The 14,147-nt window shown below is 37.0% G+C and overlaps 3 protein-coding genes across 4 annotated transcripts; all 3 read left to right on the top strand.

Moving 5' to 3' along the window:
* Positions 1 to 1,390: 1,390 nt before the first annotated feature.
* LOC130671446 (uncharacterized transmembrane protein DDB_G0289901-like) lies at positions 1,391 to 7,017 on the top strand. Of its 2 annotated transcripts, XM_057475341.1 has the most exons (4): positions 1,391 to 1,547; positions 1,623 to 2,294; positions 2,368 to 2,385; positions 4,039 to 7,017. In XM_057475341.1, the coding sequence occupies exons 1-4, from the start codon at positions 1,484 to 1,486 to the stop codon at positions 6,372 to 6,374; spliced, it is 3,090 nt and encodes a 1,029-aa protein (XP_057331324.1). In that variant the 5' UTR covers positions 1,391 to 1,483; the 3' UTR covers positions 6,375 to 7,017. The 2 variants fall into 2 exon arrangements, with proteins under 2 accessions (XP_057331324.1, XP_057331325.1); XM_057475342.1 differs by lacking the exon at positions 2,368 to 2,385.
* An 860-nt stretch (positions 7,018 to 7,877) lies between these two features.
* LOC130671804 (uncharacterized) lies at positions 7,878 to 11,156 on the top strand. Its single transcript, XM_057475881.1, has 4 exons — positions 7,878 to 8,073; positions 8,140 to 8,257; positions 8,472 to 8,666; positions 9,987 to 11,156. Exons 1-4 carry the CDS (start codon positions 7,962 to 7,964, stop codon positions 9,997 to 9,999), a joined length of 438 nt encoding a protein of 145 aa, XP_057331864.1. The 5' UTR covers positions 7,878 to 7,961; the 3' UTR covers positions 10,000 to 11,156.
* Positions 11,021 to 12,186, top strand: LOC130671805 (uncharacterized). The gene is made up of 4 exons (XM_057475882.1): positions 11,021 to 11,156; positions 11,514 to 11,645; positions 11,717 to 11,939; positions 12,003 to 12,186. Exons 2-4 carry the CDS (start codon positions 11,561 to 11,563, stop codon positions 12,037 to 12,039), a joined length of 345 nt encoding a protein of 114 aa, XP_057331865.1. The 5' UTR covers positions 11,021 to 11,156; positions 11,514 to 11,560; the 3' UTR covers positions 12,040 to 12,186.
* Positions 12,187 to 14,147: the final 1,961 nt, after the last annotated feature.

Genomic DNA, 14,147 nt, shown 5'->3' with positions numbered 1-14,147 from the left:
TTTCCAAGTTCTTAATTTTTTTTGTTTTCCATAAATTTCAAAAAAATCTCTAACAGATTCAAATTTTTCCGGCAGTTTTCCACTCTCCCCAGTTTCAAATTTTAATGAATCATTTCGTTAAAAATAATTTTCCCTCACCTAAAATTCCTGTAGTAGGAAGTAGAATTATCATTACTACAAACTATCAGTTGATACCGTAGTAGATTGGCAAATTTTTAAATGAATTAATTAATCGACACTGCGAATGTACGGAATCTCCGGTTGTAATTTCCCAGTGTCTCATTGTCACGTGACTAACGCGAATCCGTTTTTAAAATGATGACGCCAATCAACGGACATGTGTACGGATCGCATTATGTCAACATACAAGCCAACAACACATTACTTAATATCTCTTTATTCATACCAACATATTTTTATAAATATCAATCCCATGATCTATTTTCCCATCAATCATAAATATTTTAAATTTCTATTCCAACTCAAATATGCCGCCATGTTATTTCTCAAGTGCGCGAAGGGATTTCGGGTATTCCCCTTAATGACCCGAGGCGTTTTACCACAAGGATCGAATTCAAGGTAGCGAAAAAAATCACATTAAGGCTAAGGCTCGTTACTTTATTTTTCTAAAAAATCAACATCAATTTGATGATTTATACAGCAATTACACGGAATCATTATTAAATAAATTTTTATTTACCAATAAATTATATTTTATTACCATTTTTTTTATTTTTTTAAAAGATAAGACGAACAAGTAAAATCATCTCATCAACTTCTCAGAAAATAATGAATGAAAAAATATTAAATGCTAATTTATTCGCTATAATGAATATCATTAATTCTTAATCTATTGTCTGCAAGATTTTTATCACTAATTAATTAACAAAAAAAAAAAAACACTTATTGTTTGAATGCTGGATCCCGCAATTTTTACTGACAATAAAAATGGCGGGCAATATTTCAATTTAAAAAGTAGATTGATAGATCGCACTACCCAGTGGCAAATAATTAATCCCCTTTGGGGATAACCCAAAATAAAAAGGCGTCAATATATATGTAGATATATATATATATGTATTTATAAGTAGCCGAGGTGAGCGGACCGTGACCCTGAACTAGTAGCTCTGTGTGCTCAGAGTTATTATATTGTCCAGTGGATGTGAAAAGTTGTTTTTAAAAATACGTAATAACACTTTTTAGTAGACTATCAGTACCAAAGATTAGTACCGATATCGCAATTAAATTCCGTGATCGGGTGGGAAATCCGTGACTGGACGCCGCGAAAATAATAATCCCACTACTGCACGAGAAGCGGGAAATATCGATGGGTCAATAATTGTTCATCTTATACGTTTCGCTCGCGTATCGTATATAAGATGTTGACTGGCCTCTGCGATCCTCAGTCTTGTCTCGCAAGTCATCCGAATAGTTTATAAACAAACAACAGATATCAAATTTCAAATAATTAATCTAAGTAACTATGAAATTAGTTGAGTGTTTTGTGCCATTTTTGGTGCTGCTTTTAGTCAGCAGATCGCAAGCAGGTAAATTATTTCATTTTTATATCTTCCCATTTTCATAGACAATAACAATAATTATTTGGTTGAATATTTGGTCAGGTATTTTGCGAGATCTTGCCCAGAAGCATATCAACCGAGTGGGCTCAGTCCTAGATCCCCTGGGTCTATTCGGCGGGAAAAATGATGGAGGCGCCACAGCGGAAGCTAACAGCCAAGCTGTGACAAATAATTTGAATCTTGGTCCACTGAGCTTTTCTTCGGCTGTAAGTTCGGCTTCTGCGAAAGCAAATGCCGGTCCTGGAGGCACTGCTGTGGCAAATGCTGATGCCAATGCCAAAGCTACTGGTTATGGAAATGCTCAGGCTACAGCAAATGCCAACGCCAATTCTAATGCCAATGGCATTGGAGGCATAAATTATGGCAACAATGGATACAATGGAAATAGTGCCCCTTACAATGGAAATGCATACAATGGAAATAGTGCCCCTTATAATGGAAATGCGTACAATGGAAATAGTGCCCCTTATAATGGAAATGCATTCAATGGAAATAGTGACGATGGTTTCTACAAAGGAAACTCTGGATACCCTGGAAATAATGGCTACTATGAAAATGGAAATGGAAACGGAAATGGCTACAACAGTGCCAACGCTAACTCAAATGCATTTGCTGATAATAATGGGCATAGTAACACTAATACCGGTACTTTTACTCAGGGAAATGCCAACGCTGGAGCTGGAGCCAATGCTCAAGGATCTGGACACTATGGAGGTAATTATCTATATTTTTAATTCAAATGATACTAGATTTTTTTATACATTTTATCAATTAATTAAATTAACAGGATCTAATGAAATACGTGGTAATAATGAAAGATATACTAATGCGCAAAATACTAACAATCCAATTAATAATTATGGTGGCCAGCAAAGGGGATCAAGTAATTCTGGGTCATCAGCTACAGCCAATGCTGCGGCAGATGCTAATTCTAATATATATTCTGTACCTCGGCCAAATTCTAATAATCAATTTCAATCGGGTGTCAATTCTAATACTAATAATCCAATTAATAATTATGGTGGCCAGCAAAGAGGATCAAGTAATTCTGGGTCATTAGCAACAGCCAATGCTGCTGCAGATGCTAATTCTAATATATATTCTGCACCTCGACCAAATTCTAATAATCAATTTCAATCAGGTGTTAATTCTAATACTAATAATCCAAATAATTATGGCGGGCAGCAAAGAGGATTAAGTAATTTTGGATCATCAGCAACAGCGAACGCTGCTGCAGATGCTAATGCTAACACGTATTCTGTACTTCGACCGAGTTCTAATAACCAATTTCAATCGGGTTTAAATTCTAATACAAATCCGAATACTAATAATCCAGTTAATAATTATGGCGGGCAACAAAGAGGATCTAGCAATTCTGGATCATCAGCAACAGCCAATGCTGCTGCAGATGCTAATGCTAACACGTATTCTGTACTTCGACCAAATTCTAATAACCAATTTCAATCGGATGGTAATTCTAATTCTAATTATCCAAATAATTATGGCGGCCAACAGAGGGGATCAAGTAATTCTGGATCATCAGCAACATCCAATGCTGCTGCGGACTCTAATTCTAACACGTATTCTATGCTTCGACCAGTTTCCAATAATCAATTTAACTCAGGTGTCAATTCTAATACGAATACTAATAATAATAATAGAAATGTAATAAGAGTAGTGGGACCAACTAGTCAATTAACTCCAACGAATTCTGGCAGACAGAGAGTCACAATAACCTTCGTCGAAGGGAACCCAACAAATTCACCCAAACCGGGATGTTCTCGGTGTGAATCTAACGCCCAAGCGGCTGCGCTGGCTAATTCTTTCTCTACGGGATCGGCCCAGCCTTCAAATAACCGCCCGTCTTATGGACAAAGTGGTCTCATAAAAATAGTGCCAAGTGACGGCCCGCGCGTAACATCTCAGTCTTACGATTCAGCTAACACAGTACTAATACCCATCACGCTGACGGATTCCTCAAACTTTCCATCAGACCGCCCTCGTCATTCCCATAAGCATAAGCACCGTCATCCTCTCCCCCAGCCTGATTTCGATTCTTACCAACCGCAAGGTGAGCAAAGAGATACAATCGTCTACGGGAAGCCAGTAGCTGACGAGGCTCCAGGTGAGCACCAGGTTACTTATTAATCACTGGCCATTTATCACTGGATGTAAAATCACGTCGATGACGATACTCTTCTTTGTCTCCATCGCATTTTTATTTCTGGACTTTATACTTTCGTTTATTCGTTCTCTCGCTTATTATCTTTCCCACTGGCTTTTAATCGATACTTTACTGAGCTGCCTTCCAAATCCGGCTTTTATTTATTATTTTTATATTTTTATCTCCAGTCGTAAACATCACGACATGTTTTTTCCACGACCATTATCTGTGTTTATGTTGATATTTAAATAGTAGTGATGTCATGGATGATAATTTGATTTTTTTTTTTTTTAGCCAAGAATAACTACAACAGCGGAGCCTACGACGGCCAGTCATTAAATCCTGGAACTTATGGTGCTCCTAAATATACCAGTAATCCTTTCATTGGTGGTGCTGGTGCTAATGCTGGTGCCAGTGCTAATGCTAATGCTCAAGCTGGATCAAACGCAGGAACTTATGGAAGTAAACCGACAAAAGGCGCCTATGGTGGACAGGCCTATAATCAAGGACAAGTAGGCTCAGTAAATCCCGGCTATTATGGAAACAGTGGAGCTGGTAATAGTAACTATGGAAAAGGCAACAGTGGTTACTATACAGGGAGTCAAGGGCCAGCGTATGGAGGAAGTTCTGGTGGAAATTCTCAAGCAAACACTGGAGCTTCTGCTGCTGCTGCTGCTAACGCTAATGCTAATGCTGGATCTAGACCAGCGGCAGTTGGTTCTGGTAATCCATTCTTGAACCAGCCGTCCCAGGGTCCAACTTATGGTAGCTCTGCTACCGGAAACAATTACGGTAACTCAGGAACATATGCACCAAGTCCCAGTTACGGAAGTCCTGGTACCTATGGTGGGTCTAATGGTGGTCAAGCTGCTGCTAATGCTGATGCCTCTGCAGCAGCAAATGCCAATGCCAATGCTAATGCTGGTTCAGCCAATCCGTTCTTAACTCAACCATCATACGGTGGATCAACGGGAAATAATTACGATAACTCGGGTACCTATGGAGGATCATCAGGCTCTAATTATGACAATTCTGGTCATTATGGAAGTTCATTAGCTCCTAATTACGGAGCACCAACTGGTACTGGTCAAGCTACAGCAACTGCAGACGCGTCTGCAACAGCAAATGCCAATGCTGGATCAGGAAATTCTAATACTGGTACAGGGGCTCCATTTATACCTCAACCATCTCAACCCACGAACTATGGACAGTCTACAGGAAACAATTACGGAAATTCTGGCACTTACGGAGGAACATCAGGCTCGAATTATGACAACTCTGGTACTTACGGAGGATCAACTGGTAGTGAGCAAGCTACAGCAACTGCAGACGCATCAGCTTCAGCAAATGCTAATGCTGGATCAGGAAATTCTAATACTGGTACAGGGGCTCCATTTATACCTCAACCATCTCAACCCACGAACTATGGACAGTCTACAGGAAACAATTACGGAAATTCTGGCACTTACGGAGGAACATCAGGCTCGAATTATGACAACTCTGGTACTTACGGAGGATCAACTGGTAATGGGCAAGCTACAGCAACTGCAGACGCATCAGCTTCAGCAAATGCCAACGCTGGTTCAGGAAGTTCTAATACCGGGGCAGGTAATCCCTTTTTGACTCAATCGTCTCAGCCTACGAATTATGGGGACTTTAGCGGAACTAATTACGGATTAACACCTCCTACTTACGAACACTCTGGTACTTTCGGAGAAAAGTACGGTAGCGGAGGCCCAGCTCCAGCAGACGCATCAGCCTCAGCAAATGCCAACGCTGGTTCAGGAAGTTCCAATACCGGCGCAGGAAATCCCTTCTTGACTCAACTATCTCAACCCACAAACTACGAATCCGGTAATGTTGGGCCCAGTTACGGAGACTCTGGTTCTTACGGAGATGCCAATGCCAAAGCTGATGCTTCTGCTTCTGCTTCCGCGAACGCAAATGCAAATGGTGGCGGCCAACCTGATAACAACTATTACAACGTCGCTGGACCTCAAGACGGAGGATACCAAACTGAAAACAGTGGTTACGACACTAGTGGTTACACTGACGTAAAAGGTGACTCGGGATATTACAGCGGCTCCAACAACAACCAGCTTCCAAATGTAAGCGATGGATCTGATGCCAGTGCCAACGCAAACGCCAACGCAGTTGCAACTGCCAACGCAGGTGGTCAAGGAGCCGTTGACTCCTACGGCAATCCAGCTGGAAGTACTCCGGACAATTACGGAGCTGGAAATGTCGATCCCAATACCAACGCTGTTGCCAATGCCGCAGCTGTCGCCAATGCCAATGCAAATGCAAACGCCAATGCCGTAGCCACTGCCAATTCTGGGGCCACAGGCTCATCAGGAGGCTACGGAAATTACAATAGACCACCTGGAACTGGATACGGTAAAAATAGTCCCAGCTCCAGTGCCAACGCCAACGCCAATGCAAGTGCGAGTGCAAATGCAAACGCAAGTGCAACTGCCAATTCCAATGCCGGAGCTTACGGCAACGCAAAAGCAACAGCCAATGCCCAAGCAAAAGCAGTCGCTGGTCCAGGGTTTGGATCCAAAAGCTCGGCCACCGCAGACGCCAGAGCCGCCGTCGACACTTCAAAAATGCTTATCTTCACGGACTAATCTTTTAATTACATAATTATCATATCGTAAGACTATAATTAAATGTATGAAGTGTTTTCTAGAATCTCGAATCCAGAATCCAGAGTCCAAACTTTAGATTCCAGGTTCTAGATTTTAGATTTAAGAGCGAATGTTTATTGCAGAAAGTTGTTCCATGACAATTTAAAATTTTTTTTTTGTAAATCAAATACTTCTAGAGATAATTTTATCATTTTCATGTTTTATTTAAAACACAAAGAACTCACAGCGTCATTCAAATAATGATGGTGTTAAAATCTTGTAAAACCTGTTTTGACGAGAATAAACGCCGTGTCAGGGCTTGAAGCCGATACCTCGATCATAAATACTCGTACATATATGCATAGATACATTTAAATATTATTTTTATTTTATATATATTAATATACCAGTACGTATTAATATAAGTAGTCGTTATTTTTCAGTGCCCTTCGGAAATCCCAAGACTCATACCGATTTTGTCTTGTAATAATAATTATTATGCAATGTTTTTATATTTTTAGAGTATTACCGTGATTTTTTTTTTATTTATAAATAATTATTGAATTTTTATTATTGCTAGTTACTAATTATTTACTAGTATTTTTGTGATGTTTTTGATAAATAAAGACTATTAAATAATAAATTGCTGTCAATTATTTTATTTTCCTGTTTATGTAACCATTATTATTACTTTTATTATTACTATTGTTTTTTAGTGATGCGGTAATAAAGTGACAATTTAAAACTAAAATTAGCTGGCAGAACTTCTCATCGATTGATCTTGAGCTGTCAGACAATAAATATAATAAAAAGTTATTTTAAATTAATACGGACGTGACCTGAATTTTTTAACTCCAGTATTATAGATTTCTGCTGTCACTCGAATTTTATCGATGATCAAAACTCATAAAATTAATGACAGAAATTATTTACAGCAAAATTTTGATCGAAATTTGGAAAAATTAAGTAAACTTTTATTCTTGACTTCGAATTGAAATTTCGCCCGAACGATTGATTTTTCGGACAAATGTATTCAATATTTTTTTGTAGGAAATTTAATTTCCTATAAAAATGTATTCTTATATATTTGTCATATTTTCAATAGTTTAGCCGGAATTTAAATTTTAAGCCGCTGAAATATTAACGGAATTAATTTTCTCACTTATTTAAGAACTGGGAACTTCAAATCGAAATTACGAGTTAGTTATCAAAGATACGATGAAATTGCACTGAATCAAATTTATAAGAAATTAAATTTGCTACAAAAAATGATTCTTTAATTTTTTTCGTAAACTCAATATTTTAGGAGTTGATGCAATTTAAAGTTTAATAAATAAATTTTTGAAAACAATAATGACGAATTTCGAAAATTATCAGCTTTGTTATGGAAATAATATATAAGTTGTGCATTGTAAGTGTGCTCTTGGATGCTGTCGGCCCTGAATCAGAAGGCCGTCAACTCTCAAAAGTCTTCCCCGGAATAGGAAGAGTCAGCAGCACTTGGATGCGATATATAAAATGTACGCGTAGATTTTTAGTCAGATGTGGATTTGACTTTAAACACGTTGGTGTACCCGCCCAAAAATAATGAAGGGTAGAGTGATACTGTTGCTAATTTTTGTTCTAATCTGTGAACTTGTCAGTGAATTATCAGCAGCACCGGCGCCATTTGTTTTTCCTGGACCCTCATCAGACGACTGTGAGCTTTTTATAAATAATTTGAAAATTCGTTACTTCTAATTAATAATAAATAATTATAAACTAGATTCCGATTCCTACGACGATGGTCCGCAAGGGCGAAATTTATTTGGCCACAAACGAAAACACCATCGATTTTCAGGAGGTCACGGCTGTCGAGGTCACGGCTGTGGCGGAGGCTTTGGGTTCGTTGAACGTACAATGCTAATGAACTCTCTTTTTCTTCTTGTTTTTCGTTCCCTCGTCTCCCTTTCGCTCAGACACACTCACACATACTCACACACTCGGAAAAAAAAATTCTTACACACTAATCCCCGGTATATTTTTCTCCCCTGCTATTCACGCTACACAGTTTTGTCTTATTTTTACCTTTTATTTATTTATTTTACTTTTTTTTAGCTCGAGACCGGACTACGGGGGTTATTACCCGAACAATCAAGGTGGCTCCTTCGCCACAGCATCCGCAGGATCTTTGGGTCCATCCAACAGTCAAGCGAATGCCCAGAGCGCAACTTTTAACTTCGGACCTTTCTCGGCATCTTTCAGCGCTGCCCAGGCTTCTTCTGGCCGTCAAAATGGCTCTCCTTTTCTGAAGTAACTAATTTTCTCAAAATAAAATTCGAAAAAAATATATCATAAGACAGGAGCAAAGGGACAACGAACTAAAAAAAAATATAATTTGAATAAAAAGAAAAGGACGAAGCAGAGACGATAAATCTTATCATCATAAGAGCGACTTGAACTGGCCGCGCACATGTAATAGTCTCTCCTCTCTCTCTGTATGTAAATACCCACTAAGTGTATTTATTTATGTGCCCTTTTAAGTCGGAAAGGTTGTAAGAGTTTGTGTGTGAGAGTTGTTTAATGGTCTTGGTCTCTGGGATTGTATTGTTCTGGTGTACGGCCCGTAAGAACCCAGACTGGGGACTAGGGACTGGGGACGGGGTGAATGCTTTTTCGTCTGGACGTGTGAAAAGGAGAGGGACTAAATATCTCGCTGGTTCTCAGGCACCAGCGTCCTGGTTGAGTCTTAAGACCTGCTCCATACTCGACTACAACCAGCCGCGGCCAGACAGCTAAACTTGTTTTAAAGGGATGCTAAGAGAGCTGGAGAGGGTGAGAGACACTCGCTTTTTAATATCATCGGTTACGCTCTTCACGACTTGCCAATTCACTCATAAAATATGTATATGATTGGAGCTCGACAGATTTCTTGGAAATTTCATGATAAATTCAAATTTTTATGTAAAAAAATAGAAAAATTGTTGGGTTTGATTCAATTTTTGGAGCTAGAGTTCTCCCAAAATTTCGAAATCCAAGAAATCATTTTGAGAAATTTTGAGTTGATGTGGTCATTTTTTTTTCTTCAGTTATTTTTATGAATTTTTTAATAAAAACAAGTCTCTGGGGTAAAACGGTCACTCAAAAAATTTATCAGAATAAAAAAAAATTTTTGGAGTTCTCAATTTGTTTGGAAAATTTTTTCTCTCAAAATTATCGGAATTTCATTACAGGTCCAGACAAAATTTGGAATGAAATTATACAGTAATTTAAATTATCGAAAAAAGAACTGGCGGTGCCTCAGAAAAAAATGATTACCGAGTAATTGAGAACAATATTCAGTCAAAATAAATGTAAATCATTCCCAGGTCCATTTTGCCTCGGTTTTTAATGAACATAAATTTTTATGCACTGATCCATCGGAGCATACATTTTTTAGTCATCCAGGTCTGCTCTGGCAGCCGGGATTAAAAGTTGCTTTCAGTTTCCTGCACATCATAACTGAAACTTGTTTCGACACCCATTATCCCATAAATCCAATTACTATTTTTTGTTTATACATAAAATTACCATCTAAATTTAAAGACCAAAATCCATATAAATTGTTTACTTGATATATTTTTTTCTTTGCAGCTACGACTACTAGCCGTCTGACAGCGGCTGGCCGAAACTACTCATCAATCATCAAATCAATCACTCCGTCCATTACGAATCCATGTGCGTCCTATTTATTAACAAATCTATAAATAAGTGTAAGCTCACCCGATAAAAAAAAAAATTTATTCAAAAAAATATGTAATACAGTATTTATAAATAAAAAAATAAAATGCAGTTGCGTGCATTTAAAAACCTCGATTTTTCTTTAACCAAACGAATCTTAAGATTTCTCAAGAGAGTACATTGGAGTTCTTTGTCCGGCCACAGCCACCAGCACCAGATGTTCTTTAAAATAAAATCGGCAAGAGTTTTGCTGGCAAAAGTGGGAGAGGATGAGGAGTAAAAATCAAAGAGAAAGTCTGAGGAATAAAAAATATTAAAAAGACAGAAGGGCGAGGGAGGGACGAACACAAAGGGCTGAAGAACGCGCACACTCGGAAACTCACTTTAGATTTTTTACTTAAAAAATTCCGGAGCGTTTTATAAAAAGTACATCAGTAAGTAATTTATATAAATATTTTTAAAATCCAGAGGGTAAAAAATAACCGGAGTACTTGCTACCGATTTATGAGACTTTAAAAAATAATTCAGTCCTGTCTATATGAGCTCCGACTGACGTGACGAGTTGAAATAGTGGGTAATAAATTTATGAAAATAATGAGGTAATAAAAATATTAAAAGCCATCCAGGCGATATGTTGCTGAGTGATATATATGTGAGCTCTGTAAATTCGTTAGGGATAATTTAGGATGATATTCTCTTAAGCAAAGGGTTACGGCCCTGTCAGCCGGTAAACCCGTCGTTGTTCGATCATGCTCCAGCATCGGAGATGTACCAGTGCTCGGCTGCAAGACGGGAGAGCAGAGAGCAGAGGAAGAGACGGAGGAAAGACGGGAATTAAAAAAAATGAAATAGAAAGTGGTTCGTCCGGTGCAACAACCTACAGTCTGTGTATGTAATCTTTTAAAAAACACAACTCCCGATACGAGTGGTACTGTCGTTGGTGTTGTTCCTGTTCTGGTGAGCGAAATGCTGCTGGTATAGTCGCTGCAGGGAGGAAGAGAGTGATCCCGCGGGCTTCGTTCCAATCCTGCTCGCATTTCTCGTGCGGTTGTCGTCTCGTAAAGTTATCTCGGGGTAGTGTCGGTAAGTGAACAAGTCCAGACTCTCACCTCCAAATAAAATTATCTTATAAATTTTAAATGCAACTTCAAAATTTTTAAATACAATTTTAATATCAACATTTTTTTTTGCACTCACTTTTATGTAACTTGATATATTTTTTTTTTTATTTCGAGTCTTTGTTACGCGATCGACGTTCACCACAAGTGACCTCGTCGCAAACTCTTACTTTGCTCGATTGTCATATATTGTGATAAATTCATATATGTAACTATTGCTGACGTATATAGTTTTGATCAGTCTGTCTATTATTTTACTGGAGGAGAGTCAATTTCGCGAGCATCAATAATTTGAAATATAATATATTTTTTTTTTGTTTAGAAAAAAAATAAAAAAAACCTTTAGGCCATCCGACATTTATCCCGAACATGGCGCAACTTTTGGCTTTTTTTATAATTATATCGGTATGCGTAATTGTCAATGTTCAAGGTCAGCTACCGACAGACAAAAAATGTAAGTAATGGTTTTAATTAATATATTTTCTACTGTAGATTATTTATATAATAAAAAAAAAACTGTTGTAGTGGTAATTGGTCAAGCGTTCGATGAGATTGTGGTATCATCGGATTTAAATGTGAGACGTAAATCAAAAGAAAATCGCCAAGACAAAAAAATACTGATGAACGTGCCATCAGGTACCACAGGACCTGGAAAACCCACGGAAATTGCGTTTAGGCTCGTGTCCAGTGACGGTAGTCGGATTAAAGACACACCGAACAAACGGCAACGACGGACATCTAATCAATGGTAAGTTTTTTTTTTTTTTTTATGAGTGCGGTGGACTTATGTATGTATGACTGATTTGTTTAGGGCACTGGAACACTGGATACTGGAATCTAGAAATTGAAGACTCGATTAAAAAAAAATTTGCACGCTTCGTTGAGGACAACAACCGCACGATATTTCACCGACCCATCTGTGATCACACGTTTCGGCCTGCTTTCGGACTTTGGCTGTAACAAAAGGATAATAAAATTAGCAGTCACACAACAAATTTTCATTGTTTATTTATTTTTTACTCACTCCCAATCCTTACTTCCTATAAATTTTGATTATCGCTAAGTTTTAGGTAACGATAACTTGTAAGAAAATTTTATTTACTGTAAAAAATATCGTCCCCTTTCTGGGTAAACCTCGTAACTAAATTTTTTTCATAATTAAAATGAGTGAAAAACATTATTTAGTACTGCGATTGCGTAAAAAAAACTTCAAAATTTAATAATTAACAGAATGTTCAAGAGACTTTTGATTTCTGAAAAAATTATACGAGATTTATCTAGAAAGGGGACGATATGTCATACATTTTTTACGTTAGTTCGGTAGTTTGAAATATATTTTTAATGAGAGACAGAAAATTTTTTTATTTTTATAGAAATTTTGGTAATTTGATCACTTCTTTGATAATTGAAATATTTCAATACAAAATTAAAAAGTATACTGATAATTGTTGATATAAATAAAATATAAAAAAATTTACTAGAATTTATTAGAATTAAAATTTCTATTAGATTATATAATAATTATAATAAATTTACGTAAAAATAGGCTAGATTTTTTTTACCCAAAATAAGTAATTTATATTTTTTCGACGCAAATCGATTAGTTGAAAAGATATTTAAATTTAAAATAAAAAGCTGATTATTATTAATAGTCAAATAGGATAATTCGTAAAACTATTAAGTATTATTAGCAATTTAATAAATTGGGTATTCACAGCGTATTGCATGCAAACATGTCTCATCAGTGCTACACCTGTAGCTGTTTTATATCGTTAAAATATTTATCGATAAACACTTTCGACTACTGATCAGTTGTCGATCGCCTATTTTTAGTCTTTTCAAAAGTACTTTTCAAAATAACCATATATATAAATATAAATTGGTCAATTTTATTGGCAACTCACTTGAATTGTCTACCGATCCAGAGGTCGTTGACTGCCACCTTAATATTTATATTATTATTATTATTTTATACAATACTAAAATATATACCAATATATAGGATGATATTCTGATGTACGTAACTCGTGATTACAGTATCTCACATTGCGTGCCTCTGGGATTATAATATCCATCAGTATTATTTCCGGTGAGACTCTGACATGCTTTTAGGTTTTGTATCTAAACGATAAATCTCCGATATGTCTTGGGATGACAGACGTCTGCGTCGGTTATACTCCCGTATATTCCTGGAGGAATCGATATTTACGATCGGTATCATGCAATCATTCATAATATTACTCCAGCATATATATATATATATATATATATATATATATATATATATATTTATTTTGACTCGTCTCATAAAAATATTATTATTTATTTATTTATTATGATAAAATTGATGCGCATACATAACATAGATATTGTTGAGGTAAACTAAAAATTTTATCCGCGTAATTTTATGGGCTTGTTTGAATTCTCCGAGGGTTTCTACAACAACCGGAGAGCTGAGTCTTTACACGCGACGGAAATATGCCGAGTCGAGTAAACCGTACAATCATCAGACAAAGGAGATTCATATTCAAGTTTAAAGACGAATGGCCCAACGGACGAGCGCGGAATTCCATTATTATGGGAATTGCATTTTGGTTATGTAAGGGGGTTCTTTATATAAATGAATGTGAATTAACTTAACAACGATTTATTAAATTTTAGAGTTACACGCGTGAACATAAAAATAGATGAATTGACCGGCGAGGCTTGTGGGTTCGGAGGTCGAGAGGAACTGTCTTTTCTGAATCTCATCCTTCGGGTCCTTCACTCATTTTTGAGAGGGGGTACCGAGGGATAGTACTCATAGAAAAAATAGAAAAGTAGAGATAGTATGTATAGGGATGCAAGCTGAGTGCAAAAAGAGAGTTAGAAATAGAGAAAAGAAAGAGAGAAACAATTCTAATGAGATACTGGGTCCGGGTCGCTGGCCAGCCGACGACGGGCCCTAATCCTTTAA

This window comes from Microplitis mediator, chromosome 7, assembly GCF_029852145.1.
Source record: "Microplitis mediator isolate UGA2020A chromosome 7, iyMicMedi2.1, whole genome shotgun sequence".
Taxonomy (NCBI): domain Eukaryota; kingdom Metazoa; phylum Arthropoda; class Insecta; order Hymenoptera; family Braconidae; genus Microplitis; species Microplitis mediator.
Note: the sequence above shows the minus strand (reverse complement) of the source record. Positions and strands in the feature narration are given on the sequence as shown.

Bases quoted from the DNA above. Each gene is read 5' to 3' on its own strand.
- LOC130671446 (XM_057475341.1), top strand. From the start codon at position 1,484: ATGAAATTAGTTGAGTGTTTTGTGCCATTTTTGGTGCTGCTTTTAGTC. The intron at 1,548-1,622 runs GTAAATTATTTC...ATATTTGGTCAG, and splicing joins AGTCAGCAGATCGCAAGCAG to GTATTTTGCGAGATCTTGCC.
- LOC130671804 (XM_057475881.1), top strand. From the start codon at position 7,962: ATGAAGGGTAGAGTGATACTGTTGCTAATTTTTGTTCTAATCTGTGAA. The intron at 8,074-8,139 runs GTGAGCTTTTTA...ATTATAAACTAG, and splicing joins TGGACCCTCATCAGACGACT to ATTCCGATTCCTACGACGAT. The intron at 8,258-8,471 runs GTTCGTTGAACG...ACTTTTTTTTAG, and splicing joins GGCTGTGGCGGAGGCTTTGG to CTCGAGACCGGACTACGGGG.
- LOC130671805 (XM_057475882.1), top strand. From the start codon at position 11,561: ATGGCGCAACTTTTGGCTTTTTTTATAATTATATCGGTATGCGTAATT. The intron at 11,646-11,716 runs GTAAGTAATGGT...AAACTGTTGTAG, and splicing joins GCTACCGACAGACAAAAAAT to TGGTAATTGGTCAAGCGTTC. The intron at 11,940-12,002 runs GTAAGTTTTTTT...TGATTTGTTTAG, and splicing joins CGACGGACATCTAATCAATG to GGCACTGGAACACTGGATAC.